We start from the raw sequence: 20,909 nt of genomic DNA on the forward strand, positions 1-20,909 counted from the left end.
GAAAACAAAGCATATGTATATAATTCATTAATATGGAAATGAATTAATATTATGTAAATATATATAAATATATTATAGCTACATATATTATATATAAGGTTCTTTGTATGAAAGAAAAATAAATAAAAACCTTGTATGTAACCTAAAAAAAATAAATAAATAAAAATAAAAACAAAAAACTATTTAAAAACATGTAACCAAACATATTTTCTGTTTTTTTGTATTGAAAACTGTTTTTAAAAATTAATGGCCAAACGCTCTTTGTTTTCATAAAACAAGAGAAAACAGTTTTCTGTTTTCATTTCTGAAAACAATGTTTCAAAAACAGAAAACAGAAAACATGGCCAAACAGGCCCAAAGTTTTAAAAGCAAAAAGCAATCTTGTTGATTGCCTCTCCACTTGAAGACCAAGCACCTTGATCTAAAGCCTCCTCTCTTCTCCTCCATTAGAGGACAATTCAAAGCTCCAGAAACCCAATTTGCCCACCATTCCCAATCTCATAAAAAAATTCAAGCTTTGTAATGAACCACACAAAACCCAGATCTCATACACCAAACCCAACCCAATTCAATTCTCTCTCTCTTTGAAACCTGTGTGAGAGAGAATTATTGATTGCACATATAAAAAATGGCTCCGATCTTTGAGTATTTCGTGGTTTGTGGGATCGGACCCGAGATACGGACTCTGGATGGGAACAAAGGATTTCATGGAACTGGTGTCATGTACTTGCCGTCTCTGCTGGACCAGTACCCTCCTTCCAATCACTCTCTATACCCTCCTCCACCTCCTCAGCTACCTACCGTAAGTATGGAAACCAAAGAAACTGCGAGAAAAAAGCTTCAATTCTCGCTGATTCTGTGTTTATTAAATTTCGGTTTTTTTTTTTTTTTTTTTTTTTTTTTTTTTTTTTTTTTTTTTCTTTTTTGCTTGTTTCCTGGAACCCCATTTCGCTGTTTTAACTAACTTTGAACTTGTGGGCTGTATTATTTTATTTTATTTTTTTGGATAAAAGCTTGTGGGTCTAGTTGATTGGTTTTGAGAAATGTATATGAAATCTGATTCTCCTTTTTCAAATGTTTTTTGGCTCTTGTTTTTTTTTTTTGCAGTGCGTTTTACCTGCTGGGGTGTTGTTCTATTCATCTGGTTTTGATTCCAATGATGCGTCAACATTTCCTCGGAGCTACCCAATTGTTTTGACTGGTACGCACTCTTTAGATGTAAATTTGAAACTTTTCAATGTTGGAGAAATATATATATATATATATATATATATTTTTTAACAAGTACTAAATCGTAGTTGAGATCATCTATGCAAAGTTTTTGTGTTAGCTTTTGAAGTGTAATAATGCTAACCTTTTTGGTTAAATTCCATCTCATTAAGCTAATGATGGAGTATCTGCCATGAATTTATGAGATTCTTGCTTTGCACCTATCTGATAGGACTGGGGGAGTTAGTTACTGATTGATGAACTTCCCTGATGCGATGACATTTTAATCTATGTTGGAGTAATGATAGGTAGGCCATTCTCTGATATTTATGAATTTTGGATAAGTATCCTTTGCAATGCTACCTCGAGATAGGACTAGGGTTTGGAACCCCAAGGTTAAATGATCTTGTAAATTATATTCAAACAGTATCACAAGGTTTGCACACCTATGGATGTGGGTCTCTATGGTCAAACTGGACATATCTTCGTCTAGTATTTTAATCGGATGGTCATTTGCTGTTTTCTGTGTATATTCCTTTATTGTTTCTACATGGTCTGTTGGAATTTCTACGACATTGGAGTATCACCCCTCTAAACAAATGGAGAGACTGAGGTACGTTTACCTAATTGTTACCATCCAAACTTAAATTAAGCCATATTCTTTTTTGTTGTCAGTGGGAACACCTTAGACTAGGGGAATTCCAACCTAGTATTTACTAATGAAGAAGAACTACAATAGAGATCGCCTCCTCTTCTAAACCAAATGAATTTCTATGCTCGAATTTAGCATTTTCCAACTACAGTCTCAATAGACACTATTTTAAAAATGATGTTCCTTATATTTGGAATTAAGTTAGTATTCAGTAGATACAATTCAGTTGAGCATAAGACCCTGTCTATGCTACTTAATCGAGGAAGTCAAACCAAGAAGGGTTGTTTAACTAGCAGATTATGCCTAGAATGACTTGTATGTCTTACAGCTGTTGAATATGAAATAAAAGTAATACCTTTGACTAAATATAGAGATTATTCAGGTAGCAGTTATACAAAGGCCAATATGTTGGGTTGCCTTACCAAAATGGGGTTCTAGGAGGGGATATCATAAATTGAAATTTTCTACTTTTTAATTTGTTTGATTTATCTTATAATAGTTTGGATATAAAAATCCTGGATGTATCAGGAATTACTTTTCAAACTGATGTACGTGCCTATTTATGCCTTAAGAAACTGCTCACATGTGGTAGCTTTAGTTTATTGACTATGCTATCTTTTTATAGATGCTACTTGTGGATAGCCCCTGTAATTTAACATTTCATGGGTTTTTGTCTGGCCGCCTATGTATGTTCCCTAGGTATAAGTCCATATGCTTTTTCTTCATTGTATTAGGTAGGTTTATCAACCTATGCAATTCATAGCTTTTTGTTTGGAGAATAACAACAAAATTGGATTGTTGTATGGGATGGTGATGTGGCAATATCATATTTCCTTGCAATTCCCACCCTTTGCATATGTCTTATTTTTGTTAAACAATTTTTTGCTTCCTACTTGAATTTTGAACATATTTCTGTAAAGGAACTTTCTTTTGACCTTAATATTTCATAACTTTTATTTAACTCTATTTATTTATTTTTTAGATACGTGTTCCTAGGGGCTGCAAATCCTTATATCATAATTTTGTGCAGCATCATTTTCGTGATTTTCCTAGACTCTTCTCTCCTTCACCTTGGTATACGTGGCATTAAATATGGTAAAGAGGAAATGTTACGTAACTTGTAATAATATTCACAACTGAGTTTGGCGCCTAGGTGGTTATGGGCTGCTACCTGAACACTAAGAGTCCTTCCATTTAAGGCTAAATCCTTTCCTTTAGATACTTTAGCTATTCTGTCGATGACTGTGAGTGGTTTTATAGCATGTGATTTGCAACTACTTCTATCAGTGTGTATGATATGTTTTGTCCTTTCCTTGAAGTCTATATTCTTATAAATCCTTAATGTTGTTCAACTTTCATGATTAAAATGGATATTTTTCTAAACAATTTTCACATTCCCCTTGCTCACTGAAGGAAATCAGAATAGAACTTCTGTGGGCTTCTGTACAGTATATTAGTAAATCTCTATTGTTGTGCATAATGTAAGCAGCATTTTAGGATCTTTAGGAATTGAGGAATTAATTTATGTTTATAATTATTTTGATGTGACATTAGTTGGGATTTTTAGTCTTTTCTTCAATGGCTGGGAAGTGTAAGTAAGAGAATGTATCAGCCAGGCCAAATATGACTATTTTAGGTTGAGTGTCTGTCTGGAACAGTTTATCCTTTATGTATGATGTTAATGAAAAGCTGATTATTATTTTATTTTATTTTTTTAAAAAATGCTCTAATGATTGTTGTTATTTTCTGTGAAATTCTTGAACTATGAACTATACTTCTTATAAATGTGAAAGTCGAATTTTTTAAAGTGCTTCTTATAGTTTTATGTCATAACTACTACAGAGGGTGATGGGTCAAAAATATATGTTAGTTGCATTGCTTTTCGAGATCCAGTCAGTGAAGATATTGCAGAAGCTTACCGTATACCTGCGAATTCATTTGCTGACAAATGTATCTGTCTTGTTTCGCGCTCACCAAGTTTCCGTGTGCTTAAGAATGCACTAGAAGAACTATTTGCACTTTGTTTTTCTCCAAGTGGTAGTAGGTGAGCATTCTGTTGTGGAAACTCTTGATTGCCTTTTGACCGAGCCTAGTGTGATCCATACTTTTTATGACTGGTTTGCTTTTGTATCTGTAGATGTATTTTATTTATTTAATATCTTTAGATTGTTAACCATAAAATTGTTTTGCTTATTGTAAAATTCAATTTTTATTGCTTTCTAAAACTAGAATCTTAGTTTACCCTGGTTCATGAATTTGACTAAGATAATTTGCTGTGGAGATCCTTCATCTTCCCCACCACCTTTTGCATTTAATATTCTCAGATCTGCTAATTTTTCAGCAAACCATTATGGGACATTATTGCATATATGGTATCCAAAGTATCTTTACCTACTCCTGGAAAGGAACGGGTATTGTTTGCTATTGAGAATTGTCTACTTTCTGTGGAGGCTCCGCCAAAGGATGGGCTACCTCATGCAGATGTATGATCCTCTAATTCTTTTTATTTTCTTAGCCATGTGATTCTGATTTTCTTTGGATGTCTTTAAATAATTATTGTTGAGAATATAGCTTACCTTTTAATACTCTCCAAATTGATTAATGCAGATATCATTTCAGCCATTGGTACAGTGCTTAGATGTTGACAACTTAATTAAACTTTTCACAGCTGTGTTGCTTGAAAGGAGAATTTTGCTTCGGTCAAACAAGTATGCCACTAATATTGATATGCTTATTACCATTATTGCACTTGTAGATGCATTTTCTCATTGCCAACATTGTATGATCACAAACTGCGTGCTTGGATTGATATATAGATGTACTGTTACCATTGCTTCTCTGGGCCATGCATGTGCGGAACCAAAGAAATTACTAGAAATAATAAGTCAGTGGGATTTGAAAACAAGTAGAAATAGACAAGCAAGGCTTTGAGAAAAATGGACCCATAAGCTTATACTGTTAAAAAATGGACTTAACTATTACATCGGGCCACTACAACACACACAACTCTGTAAAAATTGAATGAAGGACTTACATATAATGCAGACCAATTGATTATGGCCGCTTGTTTTTACATTTCCAACTTTCTCTGAGTTTTATCATGACTACTGAAATTTTTTATCATTCTTGTTTTTACATCCAGTGGATAAAATCGTTCTTTGTATTATTGTTTGCAGATATTCGCTTTTAACCCTTGCATCAGAGGCCATATGCCATCTAATTTATCCATTTCGATGGCAGGTAATTTGAATCTGTTAAAGTCAACTGATGTTTGTTGGAAAAGAATGCTTCCCCTGATAAATGCTCAATTGATTCTTGTTATAATGCGGGCATTACTTGCTTTTTGTTTTAGTAATGAAATAGTCTGCCAAAGCTGCTTTGTTTCTTATTGTAGTCTCTCATCTAATCTATTTATTTTTGTTGTGCTGAAGCATGTCTACATTCCGTTACTCTTTTTCAGTGGAGTAGACTATATTGATGCTCCTACACCATATATGATGGGTCTTCATTCAGGTGTTGATACATCTTATTTAGCAATGGATGGTGTAAGTAGCTTTTATATAATGTTTTTTATTTTAGTTTATTTTATTTTTTTAATTTCTTATTGGTATTCTTACTATTCCAACACTTGATTGTGGCATATTCTCATCATTTTTGTGCATTAATATTTATTTTTTATTTTGGTTTGTCAATATTTATCTTTAATTTTTTGTGTGAAACTACTGCTAAATGGCTCACTTGATACAGTTACTAATCAGAATAATGCTATTATTTTATATTCTTCTAAATAAATTATCTTAACATATTTTATTTCAGATATATTATCTGTTACTAATTGGAGGCAGCTAACTATATTCAAGAAAAAAATTGAAATCACAATAGTTGAGTTTCTATGAAACCTGAAAGCTTAAGCTATTAGGATTTCATATTATTAGGTTGCTGATTTGCACAGAAAAACCTGCATGGATAGTAAGCCACATTCTTGATAAAAGGCCACTTTTTAACACTCTGAACTGCACAGAATTATCTATTGTGCAACTTTGTTAGAGCATCCCCAAGGGACTCTTTAACAATACGTTTGGTTTATGGAATAGATAGTGGAATAGAATAAGAATTCCTAAAATTTTGATATTCTTTTATTTGGTTGGATTTTTAAAATTTGTCTTATCTATTCCTATGGAATCCTGATTCCTTAAAATAAGGAATTGCTATTTCTTCTAAAAAACTTAGAATCTGTATTCCTTAAAATAAAAGAATATAGAACATGCTACTTTATGTTTTTTTTTTTTTTTACGCTTTGATATTTTTTTAGTTTCATATTAACTTTTTGGTCTTTTTTCTACCAAACTAAATAATAGGAATAAATATTCTATTCCACCTTTTTTATTCCAAGGAATTATTAATCGTTAATTTTCAGAAATAACCATTCTTTTAACCAAACGTAACCTAAAGTAAATAGCATAATATCCTTAATAAAAGCATCTTTTGAAATAACGAGTAAATTTGAAAACGCCCTCAACAAAACTATCTATTTATGCTCTTTATTTTTATTTTCTCTATAAACATTTATTGTTTTACTTGTAGCCCCTCTCTTTTATATGAATTACCTCTTAAATATTATAATAGTAACATAGGAACATGTGCTACATTCAATTAAATTTATATAATATTGAATAAAGAGTCGTTTTGGCTCTCTACATTTGAAGAGTCAAACCAACTCTTTATATTAAAAGGTCAAAATAAAGAGTCCATTGGAGCTCTTTTCTAAATGTTGTCTCTTTAAAATAAAAAAACATGACACATTTAGAGTCACTTGGGGATGCTCTTTGATAGCTGTACTAGAGAGACTCAATCATTTCGATGTAGATAAGGAAGCCAAAATAACAGGCATACAAGCGTAAGTAACAGGCATACAGGTGAGTAGGTGACCATGGAGGTGGTTTAAATCATTTAATAGTGGGGTTTATGTACATACAATTGAATTAACAAATCCTCCTTATTGGAGGATACATTATAAATGATTGGGATCCAATATTTCTTAAGAAATAAAAGGCAACATGCTCTTTTTTAGGCAACTGCTCAACTCCTTTTTTGTTAACTATTCTGTTCCTGTGATTTGGATGGGGGGAAATAGTTCTCTTGGATGAGGTTCCACTTCTACCTAAACTGTTGTATGGATAATTAGATTATTGATATCCTATCCCTAATTCACTAAAACTCATCTCTTGTCTAATAACAATTTAGAATTTCTTATAATTCATGAAAAAGGAAAAGTCACTTATTGTAAATAAACTATGTTTTCTTAGTGATCTTTTGACTGTATTTTATATAAGTAACCAACAATGCAATAATATTTGCCCTGCAGGAAAAAACAAAAAAAGGAAAGGGAAAAAGAAAAGAAACAACACAATGTCATTTTGCTCACCATCATATATTTGTTCATTTTTAGTAGGAAAGATAGTGGAAAGAGAACGCCAAAAATGTATTATTCTAGACAATTTTAACTTGAAAACAGACTTATTATGTCTTCCAGCATAATCATTGTCTGTTCGATTATATGTGGTAAAAAAAGAATTGCCACGTTATTTCTTGTTTGACCAGAATGCTGCATTGTTTCTGTTGATGCTCTATTTTTGTTTCTGTTTTCTTTTTCAATTGTTTCATTCTTCTTCTTCTTATTATTATTGGTTTGTGGACATTTTTCTGTTGAAAATCTTCATGTGATGTTGCAGCATATATAAGATAGATATATATTACCAAGCTACTTCTCTTGAAATTGAACTGATTTCAATGTTACCTTTTTGTCTGTGATTTTCTATATTAGGTAGTTGTTGTGGACCTTGAGTATAATCTTATAACCACGTCAGAAGAAATTCCTCCAATTCCAGAGCCAGAATTAAGCTCTTTGCGCAGTGAGATAATGAAGCTACTGTATCCTAATGTTGTGGCAATAGATCAGTTGACGGCTGGTCTATGTGGTGCATCTGAGCTGTATCCCAAAGGTGACAACAAACCTTGGGGAGAGGATCATGACTTTCAACTTAGGTGATGAAATTGAATGCCATGTCAAATATTTATAAGTTTCTTATTCCCTAAAAGAATTATTTAATCTTCTGCCCAGAATATCTGATTATATGGTTTAATCAACAAAATTTTGGATTGGGTCTTTTTTCTTACCATATAAGAGCATAGTTTTTGTTTTTGTTTTTTTTTTTTTCCTTGAGAGATAATAAAGAAAGAAATGGTTACTGTTCAAGCATTATCAATAGTAGGTTTTCAATTACACCTACCTAATCTTTGGTTTTTCTTAAAGCCTGACTGTGCAAAGATGTAAAGTCAAGTATTATGTTCTATTCTTAGGGACTTTTTCCAATTTTCAAACAAGTGGACTCTTAAAAAAAAATAAAAATTGTTTGCTGTATTTTGCAAGCAGGATGGATATGTTCACAAGTAAACTATTCTTAGGAGTCAGTTTAGACCTTTTCTTGTTTACTGTCTAATGCTTGTGTAATGGGAATGTGGGAATGCACCCTTTGTTTCTTCTCATAAGTTAATCTCATTTATTAGTAGAAAAATAAGACTGTGGTAAAGCCTGGAAGCTCTTTCCGACTTTACATATTGATGTAGGACAGATAGGGCAGGAAGGAAAATAGAAAGAAATAGATAGGATTCTAGTATCACACTAGATTGATTTTAGGAATCACTCCCAAAACCCTAGGCATCACACCTAAGTTTGTTTTGCATCACACAAAACCAGAGAAAATAATCTCATAAAATTCTTGTATTGTTGATTAACTGCCCCCAGAATTACAAAGAACCCTATTTATATTAAAATCATCTAATGATATTAGGAAACTAAAATAATAGGAAACCTAGTTAAATAAGGAAACTAATAACATTAAGAAACTGAAAACAATAGGAAACCTAATTAAATAATAAAATGCTCTAATTAAAATAGGAAACTAAATTAATCTACTAAAATCCTTGAAGATCCCAAATAAGCCCATCTTGTCCTAGATCATGCCAAATTAATGTTTGGGCCTTAGAATCTGTTTTTCCTCTTCTCTGATAAGTTTTCAGAGGTTGTTTCCATCTTGCATCACATATATTTAGTTTGTGTCAATAAATTTATTTCTCTGGACAGTAAACATAACCAATTTATTCAGAAAGTCCAGGTATTTCCTGATTTAAGCTTGTTTCTGTCTGAAAACTCTTTTCAAAAATTTGTATTGTCACACATTGTTTTTTCATTTTTTATTTTTTACTTTTATTATTCTTTTTTATTTTATTTTATTTTTTCTTTTGTCCTTTCTAAGGTCCTGTTAACCCCTATTTCTGATGATTTTCTGGGAGTGTTAATTGTTAATTGTGCTAGTGTGAGATACATTATTAGTCCCACTACCTAATAGCTTAAACTTTTTGGCTTTGATAGTACATTAACAATTTAAATTATCACCTCATTGAGTGGGTTGCTACCAAAAATTATGGTTTTAAGAGACATTAAACTTTTTGGCTTTGATAGTACATTAGCAATTTAAATATCACCTCATTGAGTGGGTTGCTACCATGGTTTTAAGAGATGATGAATACATTCTAGATTTTATTAAGATAAGTAGAACATCTAAATATTTCTAAGCAATTGAAATATACTCTTGTATTTGATATCTGACAGCAGTCTAGCTATTCCTATATTTCTTGATATGCTCTGTTGGCCATTGGGTTGTTACTAAAAATTCCATTCCTGGTACTAGTATTTATGCTTTGATAGTCTAACTAATTCTTAGTATTGTATACGTAAAGCACCATATCCACATTTTCTGGTATTCAACATTATAAGTATGGTTTTTTTATTAATTGAATTTCAAGCTTTTTGCAGGTTGATATTCCTAAAGTTTTTTGCATCACTTTTAAGTGGCTACCGCAATTTCATAGTATGTGAAGTTTATATTGCTTCTTGTTCTGTAATGTATAAGCTGTTTGTTCCTTTGGATTTCATTTGGTAAATTAATATTTTGCAGGAAATTTCGGCAACTCAAGTCTTCAACAATCAAGCATTCTTAAAGAAGCGTTCTCGCTCATCTAACCAACCTACAGAGCCCATGGTAATTATTTATTATTACCATTAATTCTTCTTTATTCTTATGCATCCTAATCATCTTTTTCTTTATGACAACAACAATTTAAAGCCATTATGTTCATCTAGTTATGATGTTCAATATAATAACTGCAGTCATAATTCAAATTCGGCGATCATTCATCATCATCATCATCATCATTAAGCCCTTCACAGTTGAATATTTTTACATGACAATGCGTATATGGACCTACATGTATCAGTTAGACTTTTAATACTATTCCGCGTATGATAAAAATCTAGTGTACTTAACAGGTATCTCAATTTCTTGAATCTCATGGTTTCTTGGACTATCTGGAGAGGTGTATGGGTTCTGATGAAAACAGCAATAATCTTCTTGACAAGTTGCAAGATGCAATTGGAAGGGGTCAGAATCCTATTTCAATTTTTCCCTCAGATTTAGTAGAGCCCGAGATTATAACAATCTCAGATCCTGATTTGGGTGTATCAGGTACATTTGATTTGTCCAGTTATGATTCCCAGTTATGCCAAGTAGAAAACTTCTTGACTCGTTTGAGTAGGATGCAATGACAAATCATGTTCTCATTTCCTTTCAACCTTTCAGGATCAGGTGCCAAATATACATATGATAGGTTTCCATCGAACATAAGAACAGAAGAACAAGAAGAAAAGAGAAAACAGATACTTGCAACAGCTAGTGGGGCCTTTGAATACTCAGGAAAGCTTGCTAGGTATATATATATTTCTATTCCTTTTCAGTTTTAGGTGCAACTGAAGAATAAATGCTAAAATCTTTTATTTTTAGTTGAAATAGTACCAGACTCTCCAGCTTTTGGATACTAATTTTAATAATATTAGGCTGAGCAACTTTTGTAACTAAGTGTGTGTCAGTTCTGTTTCTGAGCTTGTATGGAACTTTATTAGAGGGACCAAATTAGAACAAGTAAATAATTGTAACATCAGTTGGGAATCAGTAGTTGCTAAATAAGTTGGTGCTTGTGTCCTACTCGTAATGCATGTTTGGTTTTAGATTAGAGGATTGTTTTTGTTTTAAAACTAGTCAACAAAACAATAAGTTTTCAATTTCCAAACCAGTTTTCCAAAAGAAAGGAAGTAGAGGGATGCACAATCTTTTTTTCAATTTCAACTATATATTCCCAATTTTTTTCTTTCTTTCTCTTCTTTAAATGAGTAACATACATGTACAATCTTTTTTTCAATTTCAACTATATATTCCCAATTTTTTTTCTCTCTTTCTCTTCTTTAAATATATAACATACTTTTCTTTGTTTTGTTTAAAAACCATTTTAAAATTTTGTACCTAACATATTTTGAAATATTATAAATTGCCAAAAAACAATCTCTTTATCTTAATAAAAAGACTTAACCTAGTGAAAACTTTCTAAAAATCACTTGCAAAAAATTAATACTAATAACAATAACAATATAATAAAATAATGAAAAAAAAAAAAAAAAAACGAAAGAAAGTACTCCAATCCAATTAGTAAGTGGGTTGATCTTCCAGAAAAGTGAATTGGATATCTGTTTTTGTCTGCATAATTTTTTAGCACTTTAGTTGGTTGGTAATAAAGGTCCTCCAAGGTTTTTTTTTTTTTTTTTTTTTTTTTTTTTTTTTTTTTTTCACTCACTTTAGGAAGATTGTTTATCTACCTTAAAACCAACCCAGTAATAAGAATGTGACATTTTTCAATTTTGACTACTAAACGAGGACTTGGCCGTTTCTCTATTTCTTTTTAATGAGGGACAGGATAGGGCATAATTTTATTGAATACGAGGTAATTGGGCTTGTTCAAGTGGATTCTAGTTATTTTTTATAAATTTTCTTGTAAGCAAGCTAGCCACCTTCATTATAGAAACCATATGGTTTTCAGCAACTGCAACCTTCCCACACCAAAAGGTGGTACCTATGCCTGTTCTAATGATTTTGGAAGTGAGAAAATAAAACAAGAGGGGAAAATGTGGGTTTTATTGATTGCATGCTCTTCTGATAGAGACAAATGCTGAGCCAATTTATTTCTTACTGAAATTTTGAGATTTTGGTTAATTTTCAACTTGTCTTCCTAGAAAGTTTACAAGTTTTAGCCATTTCAAGGTGCTTTACATTGCACTTTCTTCGATATTCTGCACACTTGTAGACCAGTTAGTGTTGTCCCTAATTTTTCTTGCTTTCCTTTTCAGTTCACCTTCTGTCCTAGTGGGCAAGGATTCGAAAGCAGAAAGCCTAAGCCCAATGGAGAGAGCAGTAAATTCTAAGAACCATATGCTGTTTTAGTGTTTCAGCCTTTGTGTTTTAATGGCTTTCCATATGTAATTTGACTGCTCTATTATTATCAGGCAGAAAGGGAACGCATGGTATTGGACATCAAAGTTAAGCTGCAGGTAAAAGCTTCTTGTCATTTCTTTGGCTAATTTGCCTTTTATATGGACATATAATAAATCTCAGCCTACAAAAAGTGATAAAATGCAGTATCCTATCAGTTCATTTGGGAAGTTGCAATCTGTACTTTCTGAATTATATGTGACCTAACTTCTGAATTATATATGCTCATGTCTATGGCTTGTATGATTATTTGCCAAACTTGACAATTAATTGTTGCTTACTGAAGGTGCATTTGTCATGTTGATGTGGTAATATGTACTTTAAGTATTGAGAGTTTCCAGATTTGGCATTTTGCTTATCAAAAGTGCACGTTTCAGAAGTAGAACAACTGGAATTTGAAGAGGTTACAACATGCAGTGCTCTCAGATTTTAATTGATTAGTATTAATATTTATGTAAATGGGGGACTTCAATGATATTAAGAGTGAGAATGATTACTAAGATAAAGTTTAGTAACAATTATGTTGTTTTCCTGGGCATAATTTGTCAAAGAAGAGAGGCTAAACTTCTAAGGATGAATAAGAGGTTTGATGTGCTCTAATATGAAGGCTGAATGAAACAAAAAAAAAAAAAAATTATAAATGGTGCAGGTTGTCTACGTTACTATGATGGTGAAGACTAAATTAAGATATATATTCTTATAGTTCTTATTTTAAAGTATGATCACCCTCTCATTCCCCTCCCCTCAAAACATTGTTTCACGCGCATATGGTGATTACGAAGAAACAGTTTTGTAATGAAATTTGCACTTAGTTTCATGCAATGGGATTTTCTTTCTTAATAGGGTCTATGGTTGCGTCTTCTCAAACTGGGGGCAACAGATGATCCTCTTTCATCATTTGAATATGGCACAATCCTTGGTATGCTTTTTTAAGAATTTAACTCCACATCAATAATTTTGAGGCAAACATGTTCATGTATATTGCTTTAGAATTCATTCTGTTCTACACTGCTGACTTCCAGGCATAAGTGCTTTAAAGAGCCTGCAGATTTAAAAGTTTATGTATTTTTTTGTGCAGCTTTAATTGAATCTGATGCTGAGGGGATTGGTGGTAGCGGGTTTGTTGAATGTATAAGGGAACACATTCATTCAGTATGTAACTTTAAGAAATATAATTGGGTTTAGTTCTCCACACACAGAATTATGCTATACTAATAATGGATTTACACTCTCAGGGATGGCACTGTAAGTTGACTGAGGAGCAGTTTATTGCGGTGAAGGAATTGGTATGGAAATGCTCACTCAAATTCCTCGAGAGATTAATCTGCTGTAGATGTTATAAGAATTAGTGAAATAATTTCCTTTTATAATAGTCCAAGATGCCTGCAGTTATCTTTCTTTTACCAGATCTAGTATTTAGTCATGTTAAAGATCATTTTAAGGAATATTACAACTAAACACCCTATTTGAATTAGTTTTGGGAAACTTTCCCATTTTTTCAAACTTACAATTGGATATTTATTAAAATTAAATTGTTTTTCCTTGCATAAAAAGATTTTTATGTTTATGTTTTAGTAGCTATAGTATTGTATAATTTTTGTAGAATACTACTATTATATAAGTTCAGTTAAATGCTAAATATATATGAATTTAATTTTAATACTAAATATATTTAAATTTACCTATGAAATTATCAATCCTTGTGGAAATCTTTTTTTTTTTTTTTTTTTTTTTTCCTTCTTAATAAAGTGCATATATTTCCGCTTAAACAAAAAATCTTTGAAATTGGGCATTTAATTGTAATTTTTAATGTAAAGGCATTTGTGCGAGTTGAATTCAAATGAAGCATTTAGTTTTTTTCTATAATTTTGACATATTCTCGATTACCAAAAGATCAAGGTTTCTGGATTCTCTTAGGTAAAATAACTTACTTTACCTATTCTATGAGTTGTTCTTCCTGGAAGTGGACAAACACTTGCTATTTTCTTTTACCCCTAATGTTGTGAACTTATGAGATATATAAATAAAAGCTCTCTCTCTCTCTCTCTCTCTCTCTCTATGTCCTTCTTATTTCATTATATATTCTCAATATCGTTTAGCATGACAATCTGCCAATTCTTGTTTCAATGTTGACTTGATTAAATGCAGCTCAAAACAGCAATCGGTCGTGCAACCTCGCGAAATGATATGATGACTGTCAGAGATGCCATTGAAGTATCTGCTGAAATGTTTAAAAAGGATCCGAATAATGTTTCAGATTATATCCAACGACATCTTATTTCTTTATCTATCTGGGGGGAGTTACGGTATGTTTCATGGTCATTGTTGCTCGGATTTGAGTTCAAGAGTTACGTTCTGTTTTGCGGTTCCTTTTCCTCCAAAAAGAAGTTGCTTGTTCTTCTTAGTTGAATTATGAAAAAGGAGTTATTTTTTTTTTTAATTAGAAGTTATGATCCCTTTGATTACATGAAATAGCTCTACTTATTGTGTGAATCAGATGTATATGCTCTCTCTGTAAGCGTTCTTGATAGTGAAGTATCTTTTCCAGCACTTCCTATGGGTCATGAATCATCATCCGTTTAGTCTCCTATTAATTATTATCTAAGTTTGAAAGAAATACTTCAAGATTTAAAGTAGAATAGATATACGAAATCGAGAGTTGTTGACAACACTGAATTTATATCTATCAAAATTTGTAATAGATCCTGAAATGAAATTATAAGGGCCTAAGCTAGTATCTGAGCCTAATAGAATCAAAATACAAAATTGTAATAGAATTTGAGTGGTGGTGAAGAATAAGATCCACAAAACCAGTTGATGTTTGAAATTTATCAACAGTTCAGAAGATTTAAAAATTTGATGCCTAAAGTAGTTAGTTAACCTGCTTTAATGGCAAGTCTGGGCCCATCCTGTCCTGGACTTTTTAGCACCGCTACTTCTAACCTTTGTTTTTTCTTGTTTTAGGATATCCTAATTATATAATAGTTTAAAGATAGGTGAATGTATTTCGTTAGGTCCTTGGCTCTTTGTCGCCTGTTCAAGGATCTTGTAAAGGGTTTTATTTTATCCCCCCACATTGAAGTTTCCTCTTATTTATTTATTATTATTATTATTTTTGATATTAGCTTACAATATGAAGTTTCAATTCAATATGATTATTACAGATTTTGGGAAGGATACTTTGACTATCTGATGGACCGATCTTCAAACAAGTAATGTTTCCTTTCAACTTTTAAGTTTTGGTTAATCCTGCAATTTTGTAAACTTGTCGGTTCTGAGATTGTTCCTATTTCTTTTGTCTGATATGGATATATCAGCAGTTTTGAGCTGTTGGTTTTATGGAGTGTTTAAATGTATACTGATGCTATTCCTCTTCATTTTACTCTCTGTGGTTTATTGAAGTGGGACAACCTTTTTTCTTTTTTCTTCTTATAATAAGAAAAAAATTATTCGATAAAACAGAAAACAGAACTTTTCCAGACGATGAGAAATATATCTTAATTCCGTACAGTGACATGAACAGAATATTATATTTGATAAGATTAATAATTTAGTTTATAACTACTTGCAAGTACTCTAGCCAGTGAAAAGAAGAAAATAGTTTCTTCTTTTCTCTCTTTTCCTGTAAGAAATAGATCTTCATATCAGTTATAGTTATATGAGTAGTTCAGTATCATGATTTGATGCGCATGAAACGTGTAATGTATCCTGCTTCTTGGTAACAAGGTGTTTCTATTTTTATGCATTATGTCAGGTCAGCAAATTATGCATCTTTGGTGACGGCACAACTAATTGTAGTGGCATCTCACATGGTAGTTTTTCTTATTTTAATCTATAGTTTTCCCTATTTCCCCTCAAAACTTTTTAGTTTTCACTCATTTGAGTAGAAATTTGTTTTATGCCATTATGAAGGCTGGGTTGGGACTTCCTGATAATGATGCTTGGTATATGATTGAAACAATAGCGGAGAAAAACAACATTGGGTCCAAGCAATTTGTAAGTTCAATATTTGTTTCTCTTTACTTGTAATGTTCAAATTCTTAAAATAATCAATTGTTTCTTGGTCTTGTTGTCTGCAATGAGATTGTGTTTGTCCTGAATGGTTTTATTTTGCTAAGCCGTATGTGTATTTGGCACTCTTTGTTGTGTGTGCGACTCTTATCTTTTTATGTTCCAAGTGTGAAGGAATGGAAGATGCTTAAGAAAGAGGCTCATATCCCGTTTGTTTTATTTGTTTTGGAATAACCTTCTTTTAAAACTTTCTGCAACTTGACCCCTATTTCAATCTGTAATAGATCTTGATCGAGGCATGAAAGCATTAGATTGCCAACTTTGAAGACCTATAATTTTTCTCCATGAATGGAACCAAAACAACTTGATTTCGGCTGATTACAATTTTGTTACTGTGCACAGTTTCCTATCCTTTATTTTTTTATTATTTTATTATTATTTTTTTTTATATTGTAACTTTGTCTCCTTTTAACTCCAGAAAGAAGCCAATTTTTAGCCCATTATTTTGCACCAGAAAACCAACCCTAGCAGCTCTAGTAAGACACCTTAAAGCCTGATTCCCTGAATATCCTGCACATGAATTTTGATTTCCATGTATATTTCAGAGACCAAATGTGGTATGTATCAAAGTATATGCATTTAAGTTCACAACACAAGATTTTTTTACTTAGCCTACAGTAATGTTGCACTGTGAGGCAAACTTAAAGACTACAAGACTTTCAAATGGAGTTGACTTGGTTCTCTCAGCTTGTCAATTCTAATCCTGAATCTTGATTTACAAGATTTTACATGTTTTTTTTTTTTTTGATAGACCAGTAGCTATCCATGTCAATTCTTAGTATGATGGTACACATGACAAACTAAGATGTGGCAGGCAGTGAAAATAGGAGTTAATGATGCTACAGTGAGTGAATTTTACTGGGAATGTTTGGATGAAAAAAAAGTATAAATTTGATTTAGTCCTTGGTTTTCTGAGATGAAAAGCGATGCTACCACAATTGTGTTGGGCAACAGGGCCGCAACCAGTGGTGGTGCATGGTAGTGTCGATGAGGTGACAGCTCCATTGGATGAGCATATCAGGGTTTTCCAGGTAAGGGCACTCATGAGCATGCCTGTTTGGCTAATACCAAGTGAAGTGTAAAGGCAGTGATGGTTGGGGCTTTGGTGCTGATGAGCTGATGGACTAAAATTGTGATGGTGACTGAATTCTGAATAGAAAGTAGGGGCAGAGAAGCAGAACCAAGAAGTCTAAAAATATAGTTATTAAGTTTTTAATATTATTCAATGCCAAATTTTTGATTTAATTACAATATGGTTTACTGGTATAGACAGTCTCAAATACTAAATTATGGAACTCAAATTAATTATGAATAGGAAAGCCTAAATTCTCAAAAATGTAAACTAAACAAAATGAATTTAAAACCCTTAAGTGTTTGAGCATATGCCTAAAATAATAAAGAACCACACCAGGATACCGGTCACCTTGTATATGTGATTGAGATCTATTAACATTCCTCCTACTCTTGGGCCTTTCTAATAGGGTATAATGATTATCATGTTTTTTTGGTGATTTGAATTTTTTTTATATTATTGTGGTTTAGTATTAGATATTATATGCCATGCCAGTTGATTTCTTTCTCTAGGAAATAGAAACATGCTAGAACTAGAATGGAAGTGAATGTAACACTTGGAAATATGAAAGAATATTATTGATTGATCAATAAGGAGTTTGGTCAATAAACCTATTCTTTTTTTGGTTTCATTCTCCATTGTGGTTTGAGTTTGTTCTCTTAGTCTCTTAATTGCTGACTGCTTCCTCCTTTATATTTCCAGATAAAACTCAGAGGTTTCTTGTCACATATTCAGCAGCTAACCGTTGGTTACTGGGGACCCACTTCTTCCAAGGCCCAATCCATGTTAGCCAATGGAATAGGATCCCCACGTCCTAAAGATACTACAGTTGAGAATCAGCAACCTGCTGAGGCTTCTGGAGTTGGAAGGAGCTGGGTTCAGAGCATGTTCAGCAAGGATTCAGCATCCAGATCCAATTCTTTTAGTCGTGTACGGAGATGGACCTCTGATGGTGGCTCATCTGGTAAATCTTGCTAAAATTAGGTGGTTGCTAGTTCTGTTTTATTTTTGAATTATCTTCCTTTACGTGACCATGACATCATGTCTTAAGCTCAGCCACAAATGAGAATGGAATTCCTCAGAAACAAGATTCATCAATTGCTGGGCAAAAGAAAACTCAAACCAGTGTTCGCATATTAAGGGGTCACAGTGGCACGGTCACTGCTCTACATTGTGTTACAAGGAGAGAGGTTTGGGATCTTGTGGGTGACCGAGAAGATGCAGGTTTCTTTATAAGTGGAAGCACAGACTGCACGGTAAACCAACATATATTGTTATTTTGTTCAACTGCACAGTTATCTTTGCACAAGTGTTAAATGATGCAGGTTATAAAATGGTGATGCCAATCTTTATTAAATATATTCAGGTTAAAATCTGGGATCCTAGTGTACGTGGTTCTGAACTTCGGGCTACTTTAAAAGGACATACAAGGTTTCTTCTCTATACTCAACTTGCTTCTTTGTGGCTGTTCCTTTAAATAAATTAATTCAGTTTTAATTTTTTTTTTCTTTTTAACCCCCACTTCCTATTTGCATTATATGCAGAACTGTCCGTGCAATAAGCTCTGATAGAGGAAAGGTTGTATCAGGATCTGATGATCAGATTGTTTTAGTCTGGGACAAGCAAACAACTCAGCTTCTAGAAGAGCTAAAAGGCCACGATGCACAGGTTTGCTTTCTCATTTTCCTTAATAAAAAAAAAATTTGGGCATCAAACCACAGAGGGGTATGCTGAGAGTATGCAAATGATCATACAACCTACAATTTGCCAACGGATTTTATTGAAGATCATATATGCAAGTTCTTAAACAAATATTTACAATTGACTTTAGATCATCTACAAGTCAAATGAAAAACTGAATAATGGAGTATAGGTTTTTTATATTTGCTGTGTGCCTTGACTTTCTACAATATGTTGTGTACATTTTGATGCTTTTAATTCTTTGTCTTCCTAATAAAGGCTTGGGATGCTCTCAAAGATCTTTCATTGTCCATTGCTTTCGATTGAAACAGTTACTTTAGTAGTATTCCTTGTCATTTTTCCCTTGAAACAATCAAGACTTATTATAGACAAGCAGTGAAAAGATGTGTCAGGTGGATCAGTGAAAATTAATTCCAATTACTCGTCCTTGTAGGTTAGCTGTGTGCGCATGCTATCAGGTGAACGTGTCCTTACTGCTGCTCATGATGGAACTGTAAAGATGTGGGATGTTAGGACTGACACTTGTGTGGCAACTGTTGGTCGTTGCTCTAGTGCTGTTCTGTGCATGGAATATGATGACTCCACAGGAATCTTGGCTGCTGGTGGAAGAGATGCGTATGTATATCAAAACTCAAAATTTACAGGATTTAAAATAAGAATTGAGATTTATGAAAAACTCATCCATATAAATAATTTGGAAATCACTTGTGTTATCAGTGTTGCAAACATTTGGGACATCCGTGCAGGAAGGCAGATGCACAAGCTTTTAGGGCACACAAAATGGATTCGGTTAGCTGAAAAGCTTAGCATATCTCTTTGTTCTTTTGCATATTTTTTAGATAGGTATAAAGTATCTGTCTTTTCTTATGTCAAATATGCAGGTCCATTAGAATGGTTGGAGACACACTCCTAACTGGTAGTGATGACTGGACTGCAAGAATGTGGTCTGTTTCCCGAGGAACATGTGATGCTGTTCTAGCATGCCATGCAGGTCCAATAATGTGCGTTGAGTATTCCCCACTGGACAATGGAATAATTACAGGTTGGTATCTTTTTTCCTCCATGTTTACTTTAACGATTGCTTGTTGTAATGTTAATCTATTCCCAATATTAAGTGTTGATGCTGTAAAATGTGATGTCCTTTTTCAGGTTCCACTGATGGTTTGCTCCGCTTTTGGGAAAATGAAGAGGGTAAGAGCATTATTGATATCTTGATTTATATTTTTGTTTGGTTATGCAGTTTCTTATGATTTGATTTATTGTACATGGTCAAGGAAAATATGTGGTTTATCTCCCCCTCTCTGGGTTATGCATGGAAGGACATGGTTGTGCTATTTGTTGAAAATATTTGAGTTAATGCCTTATCGTATGGAATTTTAACTAAAATGGTAAATTAAATAAACAATTAGCTAATATGCATATTGAGAGAAATATTCACTTCTCTCTAATTAAATTGGGTGCTACTATTGAAAATAACTTTGAACCATGTATGCAGGAGGTATAAGATGTGTTAAAAATGTTACGATTCATAGTTCATCAATACTATCCATCAATGCTGGGGAACACTGGTTAGGAATTGGAGCAGCTGATAATTCTATGTCTCTCTATCATCGGCCTCAAGAGAGACTTGGTGGCTTCTCTAGCACGGGATCAAAAATGGCTGGGTGGCAACTCTACCGAACTCCTCAAAGAACAGTTGCTGTGGTATGCTTCATTTCACTTTTCTACGCATATTTATTAACTTGCACTGTGCCATTTTATATTTATA

General features: G+C 32.8%; 1 protein-coding gene across 2 annotated transcripts in view; it reads left to right on the forward strand.

Annotated features, from left to right (window-relative positions):
* The first annotated feature begins 397 nt into the window (after window positions 1–397).
* Window positions 398–20,909, forward strand: part of LOC107418868 (DENN domain and WD repeat-containing protein SCD1) — a 21,646-nt gene continuing 1,134 nt past the window's right edge. The window contains exons 1-30 of one of the 2 annotated variants that reach the window (XM_016027554.4): window positions 398–802; window positions 1,108–1,201; window positions 3,704–3,905; window positions 4,203–4,344; window positions 4,469–4,569; window positions 5,038–5,101; window positions 5,293–5,406; window positions 7,686–7,906; window positions 9,738–9,792; window positions 9,880–9,963; window positions 10,251–10,446; window positions 10,561–10,687; window positions 12,156–12,219; window positions 12,312–12,356; window positions 13,141–13,216; window positions 13,376–13,449; window positions 13,533–13,583; window positions 14,446–14,603; window positions 15,462–15,509; window positions 16,052–16,109; window positions 16,210–16,293; window positions 18,143–18,404; window positions 18,497–18,696; window positions 18,807–18,871; window positions 18,985–19,108; window positions 19,575–19,756; window positions 19,859–19,930; window positions 20,023–20,183; window positions 20,291–20,332; window positions 20,637–20,845. In XM_016027554.4, the coding sequence (XP_015883040.3) occupies window positions 629–802; window positions 1,108–1,201; window positions 3,704–3,905; window positions 4,203–4,344; window positions 4,469–4,569; window positions 5,038–5,101; window positions 5,293–5,406; window positions 7,686–7,906; window positions 9,738–9,792; window positions 9,880–9,963; window positions 10,251–10,446; window positions 10,561–10,687; window positions 12,156–12,219; window positions 12,312–12,356; window positions 13,141–13,216; window positions 13,376–13,449; window positions 13,533–13,583; window positions 14,446–14,603; window positions 15,462–15,509; window positions 16,052–16,109; window positions 16,210–16,293; window positions 18,143–18,404; window positions 18,497–18,696; window positions 18,807–18,871; window positions 18,985–19,108; window positions 19,575–19,756; window positions 19,859–19,930; window positions 20,023–20,183; window positions 20,291–20,332; window positions 20,637–20,845 (3,549 nt within the window). In that variant the 5' untranslated portion in view covers window positions 398–628. Of the gene's footprint in view, window positions 803–1,107; window positions 1,202–1,494; window positions 1,518–3,703; window positions 3,906–4,202; window positions 4,345–4,468; window positions 4,570–5,037; window positions 5,102–5,292; window positions 5,407–7,685; window positions 7,907–9,737; window positions 9,793–9,879; window positions 9,964–10,250; window positions 10,447–10,560; window positions 10,688–12,155; window positions 12,220–12,311; window positions 12,357–13,140; window positions 13,217–13,375; window positions 13,450–13,532; window positions 13,584–14,445; window positions 14,604–15,461; window positions 15,510–16,051; window positions 16,110–16,209; window positions 16,294–18,142; window positions 18,405–18,496; window positions 18,697–18,806; window positions 18,872–18,984; window positions 19,109–19,574; window positions 19,757–19,858; window positions 19,931–20,022; window positions 20,184–20,290; window positions 20,333–20,636; window positions 20,846–20,909 lie in introns of those variants that run through there. The other variant, XM_025073586.3, reaches the window with a different exon arrangement.

Source organism: Ziziphus jujuba, chromosome 2, assembly GCF_031755915.1.
Source record: "Ziziphus jujuba cultivar Dongzao chromosome 2, ASM3175591v1".
Taxonomy (NCBI): Eukaryota; Viridiplantae; Streptophyta; class Magnoliopsida; order Rosales; family Rhamnaceae; genus Ziziphus; species Ziziphus jujuba.